General features: G+C 36.3%; 2 protein-coding genes across 2 annotated transcripts; both read left to right on the top strand.

The window, feature by feature from the left end:
* Positions 1-259: 259 nt before the first annotated feature.
* Positions 260-5,485, top strand: LOC132635027 (uncharacterized). The gene is made up of 4 exons (XM_060351233.1): positions 260-1,028; positions 1,787-2,023; positions 2,125-2,342; positions 4,865-5,485. Exons 1-4 carry the CDS (start codon positions 729-731, stop codon positions 5,043-5,045), a joined length of 936 nt encoding a protein of 311 aa, XP_060207216.1. The 5' UTR covers positions 260-728; the 3' UTR covers positions 5,046-5,485.
* Positions 5,486-7,315: 1,830 nt separating this feature from the next.
* Positions 7,316-11,703, top strand: LOC132635028 (ATP-dependent Clp protease ATP-binding subunit CLPT2, chloroplastic-like). Its single transcript, XM_060351234.1, has 5 exons — positions 7,316-7,715; positions 8,320-8,358; positions 8,517-8,626; positions 9,738-9,917; positions 11,465-11,703. Exons 1-5 carry the CDS (start codon positions 7,495-7,497, stop codon positions 11,620-11,622), a joined length of 708 nt encoding a protein of 235 aa, XP_060207217.1. The 5' UTR covers positions 7,316-7,494; the 3' UTR covers positions 11,623-11,703.
* The last annotated feature ends 6,598 nt before the right edge of the window (positions 11,704-18,301 follow it).

Genomic DNA, 18,301 nt, shown 5'->3' on the forward strand with positions numbered 1-18,301 from the left:
ACTTTAAGGATGGGAGGGGTATATTTGAAAAATTTAAGGATGAGAGGGGCATTTTCGATCTAAAATAAATTTGGAGGATATTTTTAGCACTTTTTCCAAAGTGGAGGGGTATTTTTGACCCTTTTCCCAAATATAAAACAAAAGAAGTTGGTTAAGGGCAATGTTGTCATTTCATTGCAAGAACGGCCGAAAGCTGAGTTGCCTATAGTGTATTTTTTTAACATAACTCAACAAAATATCGGTTTCACTTGTTGATTAACATTAAACAAAAATATCGGTTTCACTTGTTGATTAAAATATATTAAACCCTTATTATTTTTTTTGTGTGTTCGTTACTACATTATTGATTGCTTCTCTTCTCATCTACCCTTCTTCTTCTTCTTCTTCCTTCATCGTTCACTCATCAGCATCCAAATTTATTTCTCTAACGTTTGTATGTGTGTATATGTAATAAATAAATGTGTCTGTCATATACATAACACACTTAAAAAAAAAAAAATCTTTACAAGAAACGCACTTACAATTCTTCCCAATTATCCCCACCTTTTCCTACCCCTTTATTAAGGCTTAAATTACTTTTTGGGGAAAACCCCATTTGGGTTTTTGGATTCTTGATAGTAATTGTAATCAAATTCTTGATTAATTTGGGAAACCCCCATTTGGGTTTTGTGATTCTTGATTGTAAATTTGGTATTTTTGGATTGCTGGTTTTTTGTTTGTGTGGTGATATGACGTTTGTTGGGAATGATGATGAAGAAGGGGTAGTGGTGGTTGTGCCAGCACCTTTGTTAGGGTTGGTTAGGGAAGATCCAAAAGGTGATTATGTAAAATTATGTGGAGATGATTTGGAGGAAAATAATACTAATAAAGGTTTTGTTAGGGGTTGTATGGGTGGTTCATCTTCAGGTGAAGGGAATAGTAAATGTTGGTCACTTTGGTGGTGGGCTAAGTTGGTAATACTTCTTGTTTTTGTGGGAGTATTGGCTGCTGTTTTTCTTAAATGGGTTGGTCCCTTTTTCATGGATAAGGTCAGTTTGAGCATGATCTTTGGTTATTCTTATAATTTTTTTTTTTTTTTTTTTTGTGGAATTGTATGTCCTATTAAATTATTTATTTGCATGTGAGAAAGTTGAATTCTTTATAGCTTCAGGTGAATATTTGTGAGAGAGCACCTAGGTTTAGCTTTTATGGTTGCTCTATAAGTGCATTGATTCTTGCTTTTCAACCCCTCTCAGTATATTATTGTAAGTGATAAGATAAATTCATAAGTTGGTTGTGAGTTTATTGATGCTTCAGCAGAATTAGAGATTGTAATGTGCTGTCTTTTATCAAAAACTAATTTTTATTCTGTCAAGGGCTCCTGATTCTGGCTAAACTGCTTATGGTAGAAGTTTGAGCTCTACTTAAACCGATCTTTTTAATATGGGCTGACTTTGTGAAATGACTTGGATTTAGAGTACTAACTAAGTTTAGTACTTTAGGTGGAAGAACTGTTATAAAGCATTATGTGAGCTCAATTTTGCTAACTAAATCAGAGGAGAGTTGTAGATAAGATTTACTGAGGTTATTAATTTTAGGAGTCTCAGAGATTCATTTAGTGTTGGAATGAATTAGACCCGAATAGGCGGAATGCTTATGGTGTACTAGGGGTAAACACCATTCATCATTCTAATTTGGTATTTCTCTCTGGTGATACTGATTTTTTGACACTTATTGTAGTGCATATCACCACTGTTTTATGATTCTGAATCATATCAATTTCTGACTGTTGTTTTTCCTATTTCAGGAGATTATTCCCATACTAAATTGGGAGACCAGAACATTCAGTACTCCAGTACTAGCAGTGCTAGTTTATGCTTCTGTGGCACTTTTCCCCACCCTGCTTATACCTTCCACTCCCTCCATGTGGGTAGCTGGGATGACGTTCGGTTATGGTTATGGTTTTCTACTTATCATTGGAGCAGTTCCTATTGGTGTATCTCTTCCTTATTTCATAGGTCATCTTTTCCATCACAGAATCCAAGTATGTACTTCATTACTTTCCACAGGCTGATTGCACTGTTCTTCATTTTGACTTATTTACTTCAATAAATTACTTAATCTCATTCTTATTTACTCCTGTAGAGCTGGATAGAAAGATACCCCAAGAATGCTTCTGTTATTAGACTAGCTGGTGAAGGGAATTGGTTTAATCAGGTTCGAGCTGTCGCATTAATCAGGGTTTCCCCTTTTCCGTACATGGTGTATAATTACTGTGCTATGGCAACTGGAGTCAAGTATGGTCCTTATTTGCTGGGGACACTCATTGGCATGGTTCCAGAAATATTTGTTACAATTTACACGTAAGACTTCTCTTTCTTTTCTTGTGTATGAGAATTGACTCGGTGTATTTCTTGTGACACCAATATCTGTTTAATAAAATATCTATCAGGTGTAGGCAGGTCCTCCCTTCCATTCCTCCATGTCTGCATCCCTTCCCTCCCTCCATGTCTGCATCCCTTCCCTCCCCTCCACCCACGCCTCTGGTTTCTAAAGATTAAAAGCAACCTTTGTCACTTAATCATTTGAGAATAACTAGATATTCTCCTGAATACTAATAGAGGATAGGAATAGTGCTTGCCTTAGTTCGCTAGTTATAGGACTGGTGACCGACCTAATTTGACGCTTATACACCTCACATTCAGAGGAGGTCAGTTTTAAAAATGCAAGGTGTGGTGCCTAAGGAGGTTGCACCACTATCTATTTCAACTTTTTGGTAAAGTAATAATATTTTATTAAAGAAGGGCAACAAAACACCCGTGTGCAAGAAATACCAAAAAGTCGAAAACCTTAAAAAACATACGGTTTTCTGTGAACGACACCCGTTTTTTTATACATAATATAGGGACCTCGTATTGCACCAAAAAGAACTGAGGGATAAGAGTCACTCCTCAAATGTGTAAAATCCTTCTCTATTCCATCATTAGCTCTCTTATTTCTACGTATGTTCCACATGAGTGCTACAGGAGCAACATCCCATGTCATACGTCTTCTCTTCCTTTTCTAATGGTCCAGCTGAACATGGCTTCTTTAACGTGTTTTGCATTACCACTCAAGACCAAACCATGACAGTGTTTCCCACCAGAAGCGAGACACTATCTGACATTCTAGAAGTATATGATTCACGTCTTCTCCCAAGCTTTTACACATGATGCACCATCGGAGACATGTAATCTTCCTCAAATTGTCAGCCATTAATCACCCCCTCACAGCTGGCCAAGTGAAAAAGGGATTATATGCATGTGGATACAAATGTTAATTGTTGCTCTCCAAGTCACGTCATAATTGAACTGGTTAATGCCTGAGGTGTTCTGAAGTACAGCAATAGCAATTTGAGGTGTTAGGAATATAAGCTGTCCTAGCGTGGCGAATGTGTCAGCATAACTTTGTTCAATGGTGGAAAAGTTTCTTAGGCCGCATTTCCCTTTCCCCCCCTTGCCATGCTTATAGTTGCCTGTAATTTTTAACTTAGACAGTTACTATGCTCTAGCAAGTGGAGGTCATTGCAGGATATTGAAAAACCTTATTTTCAAGAGCCAGGAAAAGCTATTTCTTCCTGTAGCGGGCCTTATGAATTTGGTTTTTGTATGATTAACTATGCCACTAGTCAAAAATACAAAATGATTGATGCGAAAGAGAATACTGAAGGGGGAAAAAAAAAAAAGTAAAAGTCCTTTGTGATCTACATATTGTTGCAGTAAGATAGTCCTTGCTCAACTAAAATCCCTCGACATGGATAGTAATCAGTATTTGCCAATTTTCTTCCGATCTTTCTTTTCTTGCTTCCTTGTTCTATTATATTATTGGCGTTAGGGGCGCTGTATGTTGTAGCTGCTGCACTAAGCTTTCATTCGAAGACTGTTACTGTATGCATACAAACCCTAGACCGTGGATTATCTTTTGCAACTTTGGTTTTTAGTGTTTCAAAACAGTAATTTGCAATTTTTGTTGTATTACTCTGAGGCGGAATTTTAACTTATCATTGGACAATGTTCAAACATTCAAAAAAAGGAAGTTTATGCTCAGGTGGAGGCAGGCATAAATCATTAAATTATCTCTCAAGAAAGTTATTGTGGAAGTGATTGATATTTGATGGTAAAAGATAGTAATAAGATTTGTTCTTCATGGCCGAAACTAAAGTTTTTAAGTCTAATTTGAACAGAGTGATTTCAAAACCCATAAAACTCATACAAATGGATATATGAAAGGACTCACATTAACAACAATGCTTCTTCATATCGACTGTTATATTTGAGCAAGTTAAATACTTAAAGTGGGAAGACAAAGAGGTAGCTTGTGATTTGGAATCATTTGGCTGACCTAATTCTATAGAAGAATAAATGATGAGGAATTTCTATTTATACTAGTTAAAATCCTTTTAAGGTAATTGTAGTCCAATAATACTTGCTTTCAGAAGAAAACAAGCAATCGATTTTGTGTCTTCTCCTGGCTTTTCTTTGCTAGAGTTATATTGCCTTTAATGTTTAGTACTTTGCTTGCCTGTGATTCTTCAGGTTTTGGTTCCTTTCCTCTGTACTGGGGGTGCAGTGGGATGGGAAGGGTTCCGTGGTTTGTGAGCTTTTGGGTTTTGGTCGACTTCTCGGGGGGGAGTGCAAACTGAATACAAAGCAGGCTGTTACTTATACTAGGAGGGTTTTATTTGGTGTATGCTGCTCCACTGGGATACATAATCTTTACTTTTCATTGTTAAAACTTCCTTGTCTGGTTTTATTCTATTAATAATATCTCTTGTTTACTGACTTGAAAAAAAAAAAAAAAGAAACCTCCGCTTGCTGAATAACTTTTCTTCCAACTTTTTGTGCAGTGGCATCCTGATAAAGACTCTTGCAAATGCTTCGCAAGAGCAACGTTTTTTATCAGCTCCACAGATTATTCTTAATGTTATTGGCTTTAGTTTCACTTTTGCTACGACCGTGATGATCACTGTATATGCAAAAAGGCGGCTCAAGCAACTGCAGACAGACGAGGAGCTATTGCTACAATAAGCTTCTGCTTTGTTATAGTGTCTGGACAGGTGAAAAAAGGAAGGGAAACGGGATCTTAGAGATTCTTTGCTGACCGAGATGGTCATTTGCATCCTTCAAGAATCTTTATCGCTGCATAGGATTTTTTCTGCTCATCACCTTATAGCGGAAATCAATCGACAATTATTTTGTCACTTTGGTTTTATTAGCTGCACCAATCGTGGACTATTGCAAGGAAGTTGAAAGCCAGGAAACTAACATAACTGACATACACAGGGAGCAGTCACTCATTCAAGGCTGTCTCATATTGTTTGATCATCATTGTACATAATTGTATAACCCAATTATGGGTAAAACAGAATTAAGGCCAGAGTATTTGAAGAATGAGTGCTTGGGAGTGACAGACATATGCTTGATGAAACATTGCTATTTCTGTAGATAATGAAGAAAATTTTGGTCTATCACCTTGTTTGCTTGCAGTTTCACTCAAAAAACTTCCTTTGAATTAGCATTGAAATTGTTATACATGAATTAGTTGTAACTTAGTTTTGTCAACTTCTCACTGATGTACTAAAAAACTTACTCTTATCACTCATCAAGAACTTATGCCACTAGGATACTCTGTGAAAGTCCTAACAACCAAAAAAAAAAAAATAAGACACAAATAAAACAGATTAACGAGCATATGTTTTGGACCAAGATAATTAGTTCAACATCAAGATAGTTGCGTTTCAGACCACACCGCGTTAGTTCGAATTGGTTGAAGGTATTCATAAATATGCGTCATCAACTAAAAGAAGAAAATTCCACTGAAGTTACCAAAGACTTAGAAAAAATATATAATATATCTTGGGACACTTGTGTATGTAAGTCCGCGGCAAATTGAGTTCCCTCCCCGTAGATAATATCTGTGAGGGAGAATTATGTACACATTTTTTCTGAAACATGCTAAGGCCATAAACTCTAGGTGTCGTCACTATATGGGCAATTCGCAGGAATGCCTTTATTTTGGGGCGGTCTTTCATTTTTGCTCCTCAAATTGGTGGTCTTAATTTTTATACCACGAGGTTCGAGGTTCGAATCCAAGCTCAATCAAAAAGAGAAAATTCGCAAGGCAGAGTTATAGCAAACTTAGGCCTATTCGGGTCAAAGTTAGGCCTGCATGCAGAATTTTGCCTGCTTGAGTCAGAGTTTCAAAACCATTTTTTTGCGCGGATTGCCCTTCTTTTGGGGTGGTCTTTAAATTTTGCCCCTCATATTTGTGGTCTTTAAATTATGCCCCTCATATTGCTGGTCTTTAATCTTTGCCCTTCGCATTGCAACTCTGAGCGTTCACGCAGAAATCATGAGGTTCTGAGTTCGAACTCCTGCTCAAGCATAAATTAAAAAAATAAATTGCAAGGCAAGGTTTGGGTCGCGTGTATGCCGGACCCGGCATACACTTGTTAAGGAATTACCAAATTTCATGCCTTATGGGCAGACTTGGCATAAGTATGCCGGGTTCGGCATAACTTTGGTAATTCCTAAACAAGTTTATGCCGGTGGGAGCATACTTTTAATGGGCAAACTTTTATGCCGGACCCGGCATAAACTTGTGAAGGAATTACCAAAGTTATGCCGGACCTGACATACTTATGCCAAGTCTGCCCATAAGGCATAGGTATGCCGAGTCCGGCATAACTTTAGTAATTCCTTCACAAGTGTATGCCGGTGGGGGCATAGCGAAATTTAAACTCTGCCTTGCGATTTTTTTAAAAAAATTTTGACTGTGTGGGGGTTCGAACCTGGAACCCATGGGGTTTAGCCGAAGGGCAAAATTTAAAGATTTCAACTATGAGGGGCAAAATTTAAAGACCACCCCAAAAGAAGGGCAATTTGCACCTTTCAAAACTCTACCTTAAGGTAAGGTAGAGTTTTAGGCAAATTTTTGCCTTAAAGCGGAATTTTGCCTTCAAAACTCTGCCTTAAGGCAGAATTTTATCTTCAGGCAGAATTCTGCCTTAAAGCAGAGTTTTGAAGGCAAAATTCTGCCTTGCGAATCCAAGTTCTGACTGGCGATTTTTTTTTAAAATTTTGATTGAGCGGGAGTTCGAACCTAGAACCTTGAAGTTTTAAGCGAAGGACAAATATTAAAGACCAACAATTTGAGGGAGAGTGGACGTGAAGGGCACTCCGCACAAAAAAAAGTCACTATATCACAATCAGAAACTCACATTTGAGAGCGCAGTGCATAAGTTGAATCTCTATTACCTTAAACTTTGATGTTTGTTGTGAGCTTAAGCGAGTCTGGCCCATTGTATTAGTGGATCATATAATGAACCGGACTCCCTTAAGCACAAGCAATATATATTTAACATGAAAGGCTAATTAATGTAACGCAACGTCGTCGTTTCTTATCTATCTTGTCATCGTCCCAACCAAAAAGTTGCAAACTTTCAACCCATTTTCTCAGAGAGTCTTACAGCAAAAAATGGCTGTTCAACCTCTCTCCACTTCAAAAGGCATCAACCATCTTAATTACGGAATACCCACTTCATCTCTCTCCATAAAAAACACATTCGAACCAAAACATTTGCAAAACCAATGGCTTGGAATTCCAATCAAATACTCTCTTCAATCCAAGAATTACAAACCATTTCTTACTAAACATTCCCCCATTAAAGCCACTCTCTCCTTCAGCCTTCCCTATGGGTAAATTCTCACATTTGCCCCTCATTTATCTTTGTAAAGTGTTTTTTCTCATTGTATCTTTGTTTTTTTTTTTTGGATTAAGGTTTGGGGTTAGATTAGTTATCTATTTATGTATAAATATGAACTTCAATTAGCCTTAAAGTCAAATGAGCTCTTATCAGAATGAAATGGACCCGAGTGGATGTAGAGAACTCATATAACTCGATCCCAATTGTTTTATGCTTGATTCACAGTTGCTTGATTATAGGAAAAATTACCTATTGTAACTGATGATGCTCCATCTTTATATTTTATAGCCCTACTTTTAAATAATTACGAAACATAGACATGCCTAAATTGTAGGCACGATTCTTGTATGCGCGCATAGTATGTGTGTATTAGTGTATATACAATGTGCCAGTGTATATACATTGATACTGTATGTGCGCGCATACAGAGTATATGCTACGTTTTGAAAGAAAAATACTGTCGCTATTTTTTCCGAAAAAGAGGCACTAGTCTCGCCACTTATGAAATTTTCCCTTGATTATATCATTTTTGGGCTAATCAAAGTTTACCCTGTAAGTTATAAAGATGACAGCTTTGCTTCATTCTGTTATTGCAGAAAGCCAGATCCTGCAGTATCTATTGAGAAAATTCCTAAGTGAGTATTTTCCTTTCTTTGTTGTTTTATTTCTCTTTGTTTCCCCAGAAAAGGAGGAAATTTTTCGGTTATTTGTTGTTTGATTGTCTTGTGTTTGTTTATTAGCTGGTATTTTAATGTGTTTTGAGGTATCTTGAATTGGGTGAGTGAAATTATAGATGGTCGTCAAAGGCGATAAAATCATTTGCCATGGGTGAACTGGAAGCAAGAAAACTTAAATATCCCACTACCGGAACAGAAGCTCTTCTTATGGGGATTTTGATTGAAGGTCTGTTATTTTATCCCTTTATTTTTGTTTTGGTAGCGATACTCTATTTGATCATGCAAGCGAAATGGAGCTCTTACTTTTTTGTTACACGTGATGCTAATTACTCAAACTAACACTTGAATAAACAATAGACAGAGGATAATTTCATGGTGCACACATACTTTACTTATTATAACAATGATTTTGTGATAGAGCTATTAATGTGAAGAGGTGCTTCAGGTTTGTATATCTTAAACATATTCTTATTTTAGTAGCTTCAGTAGGGGCGGATGCACAGTTTCAGTTACTGGTTCGAACTCAATAACTTTTGTCCAGACTCTGTATATATGATTAAAAATTCCGTAAATATCTATAAATATTTGACTATGAACTCAGTTATTATTGTATACATTTATCGTTCTAGGAACCCATAAACTTCAAATCCTGGATCCGCCTCTGAACTCCAGTATAGTTGTGTTCATCTATTCCTTTTCTATTCCATTGAGATTTGGATAAGAATACTCAACATAATGTAGTTGCCAAAGCCATTTTACAGTTTAGCACATTTAATGGACATCACATTGCTATAAAACATTGTGATATAAACAAGATTTTTCAATACATGAAAAGAATTCGGTTGGGTTGGGAGGCTATTCAGGTGAACTATATCAGTGCTGTAGCTTTTGATGTTAGTTTCTCTTTAGAGGAGCCAAAAGAAAAATTGACCGGCACATGAAACTATGGAAGACAAGATTGCAACTTCATTGGAAAAGTATTCTCTGCATTTAACCTTATGCTTTGGAACATTGTGGCATGCAGAAGTCGATATAAAGCACATCTAAGTTGATGGAAAATGTCATTCTGTTGATTTTAGCTTATATGTATTAGGAACTCTCTGCACCAAGAACATCATTCAGATATATACAGAAACAAATTCTCGAGATTATTTTCTTTTTCAATTGTATGTTGGCGTGCTAAAGACTTTGTATGTATCCTATGTTTATATCTCCTATTACATTTCCTCTGTGATTTAAGCTGCTTTAATCATTTTGGATAAACAGCTTCCCTGAATATTTGTTATTCTTCTAGAAGTACGTCGTGTTAGAGCATTTATTTCCTTCTGGCACTGCAGGTACGAATTTTGCTTCAAAATATTTGAGGGGAAATGGTATTACACTCTTTAAAGTTCGTGAAGAAACTATCAAAATACGTGGAAAAGCAGACTTGTTCTATTTCAGTCCCGAGCATCCTCCTTTGACTGAAGATGCACAAAAGGCTCTTGATTGGGCACTTGATGAAAAGCTCAAATCCGGTATGTGTATACTCCCACCTACTTTACACATACACATGTTTGTTGAATTGATGCATCTCTCTGCCTTCACAAATATCCGTCAAATTCCTGTTTGAACCATGGAAAATATTTAAATAAATCACGGGGAGGAATGATCTGGATCTTCCAGCATGAAGGTGCTTGCAGAAGCAAATTTGATATTGTAGTGCTTGCTTAATAGTACCGTTTTAGGAGTGTAACAGAGTGGGTTCGCCAATATACCACACTAACTTGTCCTTGCATAGCCTTTGCCGTACATGGTCATGAACCACCTACTTTCTGTGTCTAGCTTGGGCCGAGTGAGACAGAACTAATTCAGTCTACAAGCAAAGTTAAAGGAGTCTACCATGGTTTTAATATCTATGCTGTTCAGGTGAAATTAAAAATTGACAAGATGAGCGTTAAAACAAAATGAACTATAAGATTGAAACTAAAACTTCAATATTTAACAGTGCATACTGTGGATATTCAGTAACTCTATTAGAACACATTGCTTTTCAAATCTTCAAGTACCTCACCTTAGTTGGGAGAAATTGCTATCAGAATTTATCACTCCCTGAATCTCAAACAATTCAATTGATATTTTCTAATGCAACTTTCAAAGTTTCAATATTTCAAATTCATATAACTACTCAAATTTGGATCTATCAACTTAGTTCACAGCTGTTACTTCATGTTTTCTTTTTCTCCTGCTATATATATACATCACTGATATTTAAACTCCATACAAATCAAATAGTCTCACATAAAATGGGAAGAGCGGATTACTTTTAAGTTCTTAGGTATTTATAATGCTGTATTTTATGTTTTATGCCCCCCAACCACCACCCCAGAAAAAGAAAAAGAAGAAGACAGGTATATTCTATGAATTTGTAATTCCCATCTCAGGGCACCTCAGCTGTTTAATCATTCGATGGTGCTTTTGGATTCTATAACAGCTGAATTTCAGTCCAAATAATTGTTTCTTTTTGTTAAGCAACCCTTTTTGCATTGCCGGAGATGGCAATTTTAGAATTTAGTGGAAATAGCAGAGAGATAACCTTATTTTCTTCGAGAGATGAAAGGTACATTATTATGTAGCACCAAGAAGGTGCAGTGAAAAGTAATTTTTTTATGACAACGGAACCCGCAACTGTGCCATTTAGGTGCGCACAAGGTAAACCCCGCTCCACTGTAATAAGCCACAAACTACACAGCTGAAGTAAACCGCACTAGGCAAGCTCCGTCCTATTCTTGGAGGGATTCTATGAGATCTATCACTGTTTAAGCAATTATCTACAAAGCCCATTTTACACCAAAAATGAAACTAATGTAAACAGTTCATCTTGATCTTTTGAATAGTGTTATTTTTATCTTAAAAGCACCTAATGTTTAGCTCCCTGGAATAGCAAAGAGAGAAATTATGCTACCGATATGGTCAAAAATTAACATGTGCTAAACAACAACTTCACTTCAAGATCACCTGATTTATTTGTCTGGGGAGGAGAGACTGAAAATGTTCTTGGTTATTGGTATTAATGGAAATGCAGGTCAAAATGGGGAGATTACAACTACTCATTTGCTCCTTGGAGTATGGTCACAACAAGGTTCACCAGGCTATAAGGTACTCGCTACATTGGGCTTCAATAACGAAAAAGCTAAAGAACTGGAGAATGTAATTTCAGAACCTGGATTTTTTGAGGATTAAAGAAGATGATTTTGCTTTGATGTATTCCTTTAACCTGAACTGAGGCTCCAAATTTGCAATCAGATTAGTCATTTTTCGCGATCTTTTCTTTCAGTACTGGATTTTTTAATTTTATTTTTGTTTTCTGTTTTTTGAGTATGCATCCCTCTTAGAGGGCTTTGCACACGATCAAAACCTTTATGGTGTTTGTTTAATGGGGTTAATGATATCTATCAACATTAAGTCCAAACCTAAATTGGAAAAATGGCACGTCATTCCAGTAGTACTAGTGTTCAACCCTCTGTTGCTACCCTGTTGTTGATCTAAAATATATCCAGCCTTATGATTATAGAATAAGGAATTTTAATTTCTTACACTCTCTTCGAAATCCTTTTTCTTTTTTTAGGCATATTTGAAAGAGTTTGTCAAACGATAAATATATAGGCTAATGATAATGATGCAACACAAGTAACCAACTAAGTGTAAGATTAAGTAGATTTCTGAATAACCTTGACAAATGACAAATAGTAGCCAATATTTGGTTGGTCTGTCACGCTATTTTGAGCCGGACGTAGTCAGGATTTTCATTAATCATTAAGGTATTCAAAATATAAGAAGTAAACACATGAATCAAGGATTCAATATTATGTATACATGAACTGTAATTATAATCTTGTAAATATACGTGTAATTTTTCACCAGAGGAGCACGGATGAACTAAACAGAGTAAAACATCTTATACCAGAGATCTGGATTCGTGCCGTGTGCAATATATTTTTGAATAGATCAAAGTTAGAAGATTCAAACTTTGCATGCAGAGAAGTGCTGAAACATCATGCCTGAAAAATTCTTAATTGTGATGATGTATTTTTTTTCAGATGTAGACAGTTGTAAAAATGAGCACATATCAACCTATTTGGTGGGAATTTTTTTCACTTAGTAAATATGGTACCCCACTAAAGATTGGACTATCACATCTCCAAGATTTTTTTAAAGTTATTTATATTTATTCTGCTAGTACTACATTAAAATCAACATATCAATCTAACCATGCTGATTTGCTTCTTGTGGCCTATATTTTCTTATACTTCTTTTTCCTAAATGTTTACTTGTATTCAGACCAAGAAGGTGAGGGGCTCAACTTTGTTGACAGAACATTGAATTGAAGCTCATTTCTTGAATTTGGGGACATCTAAAAATCTTAACATGTGCTACCACCTAACATATCGATTTTTTAGACACATGGCGAAACCATTTTCTTGGTAGATCTTGTAGTACCATGCTGTAATCACGTGTATCCTTTTAAATTTTTATTTTATTCTTTTTAAATTTAGATCATACTTTTAAAATTTTCTTGTGAATCCTTGCATAAAGTACAAGTTTCAATTTTATTAGATGTCCTCAACGATTCACAATCCCCTTCAACATGTTTATCTTTCATTTCTAATTAGTACTGTCAGTGTTAAATAATATTTTAACGGTCAGTAATTCGGTTGACTCCAACATGTCACTTACTATCATTTCTTTTTAGTTACAGACATTTTTAGTAGAAATATATACTTGTATGTAGTTTGCTTTTAAGTTTTAAGTAATCCGATAATTCAGTTGATTTACACTCTGAGTAGTCATTAATAAAACAAAAGGCTTTAGTTTCTCCACGATTTACGCAAGCATTAGGACTAGAGTAAATTAATTGAGCCATAAGTTAACCTGCCGCAAAATTTAAAGGGGAAAAAAGATCAACTTGCTTCATTTCTACCTTATAAATTTTTCCATTAATTTCCAGAGCTACAAATTCCAATCCGATGTTTAATAGACGTAATTATTGTGTCTTTCCTTCCACGTGAAATAAGTTGCTCAAAGAATTAATTCAGACCTTCATCATTGATTATTCATAAATTTTCATTACTGTTGATAAAAGCCTCATAGCCATAATAAGAACGAGAGTCCTATGCTCAGCTACTATATACTGAAGCAAATTGGCTATATTGTATTTCTCTTTAAATGCATTAGTATTATTTTGAAAGGCCAAAAAGAACACTACTTGGCAATGAAGACACCACACGAGCAATTCACTGGGACGGATCCAACATATTAAGACAATGAGTATATTACTATTACGAAGAGGTGAATCTAGAATTTAATTTTGACGGCCGGGTTCAACTTTTAGTTTCTTACCATTCATGAACTCATTGCATGAAATTATAGGTTCAACTTTTTTCTTTTTGAAATTTTAGTAGTTTTTCACATATGTATCTATATCGCATATCGAAAATATTGGGATTGGTTGAATCCATAGTCCTCCGCTGCTACTTATTTTAATATAGACATTTGATTTAATTATATAGACAAGAGCACATGAATTTTATGAGGTTAACTTCTATACTGAAAAGTTTCGGTGCCACGTACAAACATCAACGACAAACTTATTCATATACATTGAACTTCAATTTACTGAGATTTTATTCCTCCTTTAATTTGAAAGCAGATAAATGGGAGAAGTTATATATAACAGTTGATTTATTCATTTATGAATTGTTAAGCAAAGTCATAGTATTAGTTTCGCAAGGTGACAACTCCCCTAAAACGAAAGGTATTGGTTTCACCACAAATATAATTACACATGCATTATATTTAGGAGATGAGTCGATTAATTGAGCCATCGCCCTATAACTTTTTCTCATTAATTCCTAGACTTGCAAATTGAAATGCGATGCTTAGAGTCATTGTTATGATTTATACCCACGTGATTTTAAATTGTTTTTCAGATTCAGACAATCGATAGTTGATACTCCATTTGATAAGTCATTAATTTCTAAAGTTGTTCATATAATATATAGTCTCCAAGCAATAATAATAAGTATAAAAAGTTAGCCTACCCACAATTATAATAGGTGCGCTCAATTAGTTGAGTCGAACACCTCCATTATAAAAAAGCCTATAATTACTAGAAAAGACCAACTATTTTTTCTTTGTACAAAATATGTCCAACCTATGAGTATGTCATTGACTTGTCCGACTAATATCACTGAGCTAAGTCGTTTAGAAATATATATCAATACCAATATCATATTATACTAAATTATAACATTTAGATGGTAACTAAGAAAGTAGCAGCTTCATAAGTTTGATTAATTATTTGACTGACTAATCATTACAGTCTGATCCGCAGATGTTAATTTCCCATGGATCTTTTCACATATTGCAATTTCTCTTCTCCAATATATTATCTTGAAATTTGTTCGCTGATCCATTTCTTTTTCTCAAGCAACATTGTGTTAGGTCACATTGTATTCAAATTTATTCCAAGCTCCAAATGCAAATAGTTAGGTTGTAGACGTCTTTTCTTTTCCTTCAACCTATTTTCAAGATTCTAGCTGATCACAACTGTTGTGAATTAACATTGATTTTAGCTTCCCTCGTGTCTTTTTCTCTTAACTTGATATCTTTAATTATATCTCTAATGTACTATTCTGTACTACTGTCGATTATTTGATGAGAAAAAACTAATTTACATGTTAAAATATTTGCACCGCCATACCACGTACTACAATGTTGTGTATCTCACACTTACAAATCATATCTACAAGAACTTGAATGCTAAACGGAGTCAGGATTTTCACGAAGAGATTTTATAATATAAAGAAGTAAACACAAAAAAATGTCAAGAAAATTTTAGTATACATACTACAAAAAAAAAAAAACTAATTTATCTATACGATATAATTTTCTAGCTGAGATGTGTCAATTAAGCATATCTTCGCCACTACTCGAACGGAGTACCTTAGAAAATATAAAATCCATAAACCAAGCAAGCACGTTTTTACACTATATGCAACAATACTTTTTTGCCAAAATATCACCTTATAGTCGATGCATAACTATTCTATATCAAAGGATCCTTAGATAATCAAAACTTTTTCTCTCTCTTCGCTCTGGGCGCATGTTAGCATAACCTGCGCCTCCAAGATCGGCCATGGCCAAAGGGCGGGGACGAGGGAGAGGACGACCAAGGAAAGAGCCTCTCACGGCGTTTGGTAGGTCTGCTGAACCAATAACACAAGCGGTGGACCAGAATCGAGGGAAGCAGGTGGTAACTGCTACCCCGACAATGGACCAAAATTCAACGAGTAAAAAGGGGCAATCGGAGAAGACGCCAGCGATGATTGAAGAGAGTACGGCAGCTAGTTCCTCCAAGGGGACTGCTCGAACCCTAGAAATGGGTACGGTGACTTCACAAGCTACAATACCGTCCAAGGCTGAGATAACCCCAATCGAAACAAACCTAACTCCTGTGACAACTAAACAAGGACAGTCGGCTGCACCAAAGCAAGAGAAACCACCCCCACAAAGAGGATGGACGAATCTATTTGCTGGCAATCGCAGTGCGAAAAATGGTATGGCATTATCTTTTATCCCACCTGAAATTGTAAATGGCAAAGTTGTGGTTAAAATGGTGCAAGTTGAAATTGAACAAGAAATTGAAAAATGGAGTAGGGCATTAATCGTGTATGTGGTAGGGGAAACTACAGGATACAATTATATGAAGAGATTCATAGGGCAAACATGGGCATTAGTGAGTGAACCAGCAGTCTATTACCATGATGGTGGATATTACATTGTTAGGTTTCAATCAAAAGATGAGATGAATGAAATCCTATACTCAGGGCCATATTCTATTAATAATAAACCTCTGATTATCAAGCCATGGACCCCAGATTTTGACCTCAATGATGAGTTCTTGACAGAGATACCATTGTGGGTTACATTCCCTAAGCTGCCAATGAGTTTTTGGAGTTGCCCTGCGTTGAGTAGGTTGGCTAGTGCCATTGGGATACCTCTGTATGCAGACGAATGTACAACTAAACAGACCAGAGTATCATATGCTAGAATGTTGATCCAAGCAAATGTTACTAAGCCACTACCTGATACAGTCACCATTTATGATACAAAGGGAAAAGAACTGGAACAAGTTATAGAGTACGACTGGAAGCTTGAATATTGTGAAGCTTGTCACCAAATTGGCCATGTATGCAGACCTAAACAGCAAGATAACCCTCAGCATTATGAGCAACCTGGAAGAAGAAGAAGAAGAAGAAGAAGAAGAAGAAGAAGAAGAAGAAAAAGAATGCAACAACCGAATGCTGGTCAACCTGTGCAACTAGCTAAGGCACCTGAGCAAACAAAGGTGCCAGTAAAAACTAGATTTGCTCAAATGTGGAAAGCTAAGGATCGAGAAATTGATAGGCAAGGACCAGAGGTAGGAGCAAGCAGTACCAACCCTTTACCTGAGAGACAAATGAGTGGAGTATCTGTCCAGCCTGCTCCTCAACAACATTTAAAGGTGGCAAATGCACAGAACCAAACCTTGAATGAGATACAAGTGACCAAGTAGGCCCAATAGGAGCAACAACCTCTTTTACAACCTGCACCAACTCCGTAGATTGCAATGCCAATTGGGTCATCAAGTGATCAGGCTGCAGTACCAATTGACCAGGGGAATGGAAGAGATATGAGAAGTCCTGTGCTCACCTGCCCAGAGGAGTTTCCTGAATTATCAGCAACAACAACCAAGCAAAGGAAAGGTGAAGGAAAGGGGGGTCAGGTGAGGATACTAACTAACCCACTGAGAAGTGGGAACCAAATTATTTCTTCATGACATAGCTAGTGTGGAATGTTAGGGGGATAAATAAGAGATATAAACAAAGAGAATTAGTAGTTTACATGAGAAAAAGACACATCAAATTAGTTGGGTTCATTGAAACAAGAGTTATGGAAAATAAAGTAAAACAGGTGAGTAGTGCCATTCTGCAAGGATGGGGGATACAATGTAACTATCAACAAGCCCATGATGGGAGACTGTGGCTAGTATGGGATACTACTATGTATGTGGTGGATATACTCAAGGTTGAGGCACAACTTATTCACGCAAAGGTGAAAGACAGACACTCAGCTTTTGAGTATGTGTTTACACTGGTGTATGGATATAATTCACTGGAACAAAAAAGGACACTCTGGAGTAGTCTAAATGGACTTGGCCCAGGTATTCATATCCCTTGGATAGTTAGTGGTGACTTCAATGCCATGCTATACCCCCAAGATAGATTATTTGGCAATCCCCTAACTTTAGATGAGCTTAAAGATTTTAACGAATGTGTGCATCATTTACTGCTGAATGAACTGCCTTGGAAAGGAGACTATTACACCTGGACTAACAAGCAACAAGGGGTAGACAGAGTATGTAGTCCACTAGATAGAACATTGGGAAATGACTTATGGATGCTGCAATGGGTAGGGCTGGGCAAAAAATACCGAAAACCGAATTACCGAACCGAACCGGCTATTTCGGTATTCGGTAATTCGGTAATTCGGTTCGGTATTCGGTACTGAAATATAAAATTTAGTATTTCGGTTTCGGTATTCGGTATTTATAATTATACCGTTCAGTATTCGGTAAATACCGAATACCGAAATTAAATTACCAATATTGTACCGTTTGTAGGGCCTAAAAGAGTAAAGGGCTAAAAGCCCATTGTAAAAATATTTGAAGTCCAGCCGAAATACGGAAATCCAATAGCCAAACCCAAATCCGTAAAAATTCCAATACTAAGTGTAATCCCTAAGAGTAAGACCCTAACACTTCACCACCTTCATCTCATTTCAGGTTCCTTTCTCCTTTCTATTCATCCAAATCCTAACC

Source organism: Lycium barbarum, chromosome 4 (assembly GCF_019175385.1).
Source record: "Lycium barbarum isolate Lr01 chromosome 4, ASM1917538v2, whole genome shotgun sequence".
Taxonomy (NCBI): domain Eukaryota; kingdom Viridiplantae; phylum Streptophyta; class Magnoliopsida; order Solanales; family Solanaceae; genus Lycium; species Lycium barbarum.

What these genes read in the sequence shown, in the direction of transcription:
- LOC132635027 (XM_060351233.1), top strand. Translation starts at nt 729, where the DNA reads ATGACGTTTGTTGGGAATGATGATGAAGAAGGGGTAGTGGTGGTTGTG. An exon ending in GTCCCTTTTTCATGGATAAG is followed by an intron (nt 1,029 to 1,786) that starts GTCAGTTTGAGC and finishes TTCCTATTTCAG; the next exon opens with GAGATTATTCCCATACTAAA. An exon ending in TTTTCCATCACAGAATCCAA is followed by an intron (nt 2,024 to 2,124) that starts GTATGTACTTCA and finishes TTACTCCTGTAG; the next exon opens with AGCTGGATAGAAAGATACCC.
- LOC132635028 (XM_060351234.1), top strand. Translation starts at nt 7,495, where the DNA reads ATGGCTGTTCAACCTCTCTCCACTTCAAAAGGCATCAACCATCTTAAT. An exon ending in TCCTTCAGCCTTCCCTATGG is followed by an intron (nt 7,716 to 8,319) that starts GTAAATTCTCAC and finishes CTGTTATTGCAG; the next exon opens with AAAGCCAGATCCTGCAGTAT. An exon ending in TCTATTGAGAAAATTCCTAA is followed by an intron (nt 8,359 to 8,516) that starts GTGAGTATTTTC and finishes GTGAAATTATAG; the next exon opens with ATGGTCGTCAAAGGCGATAA.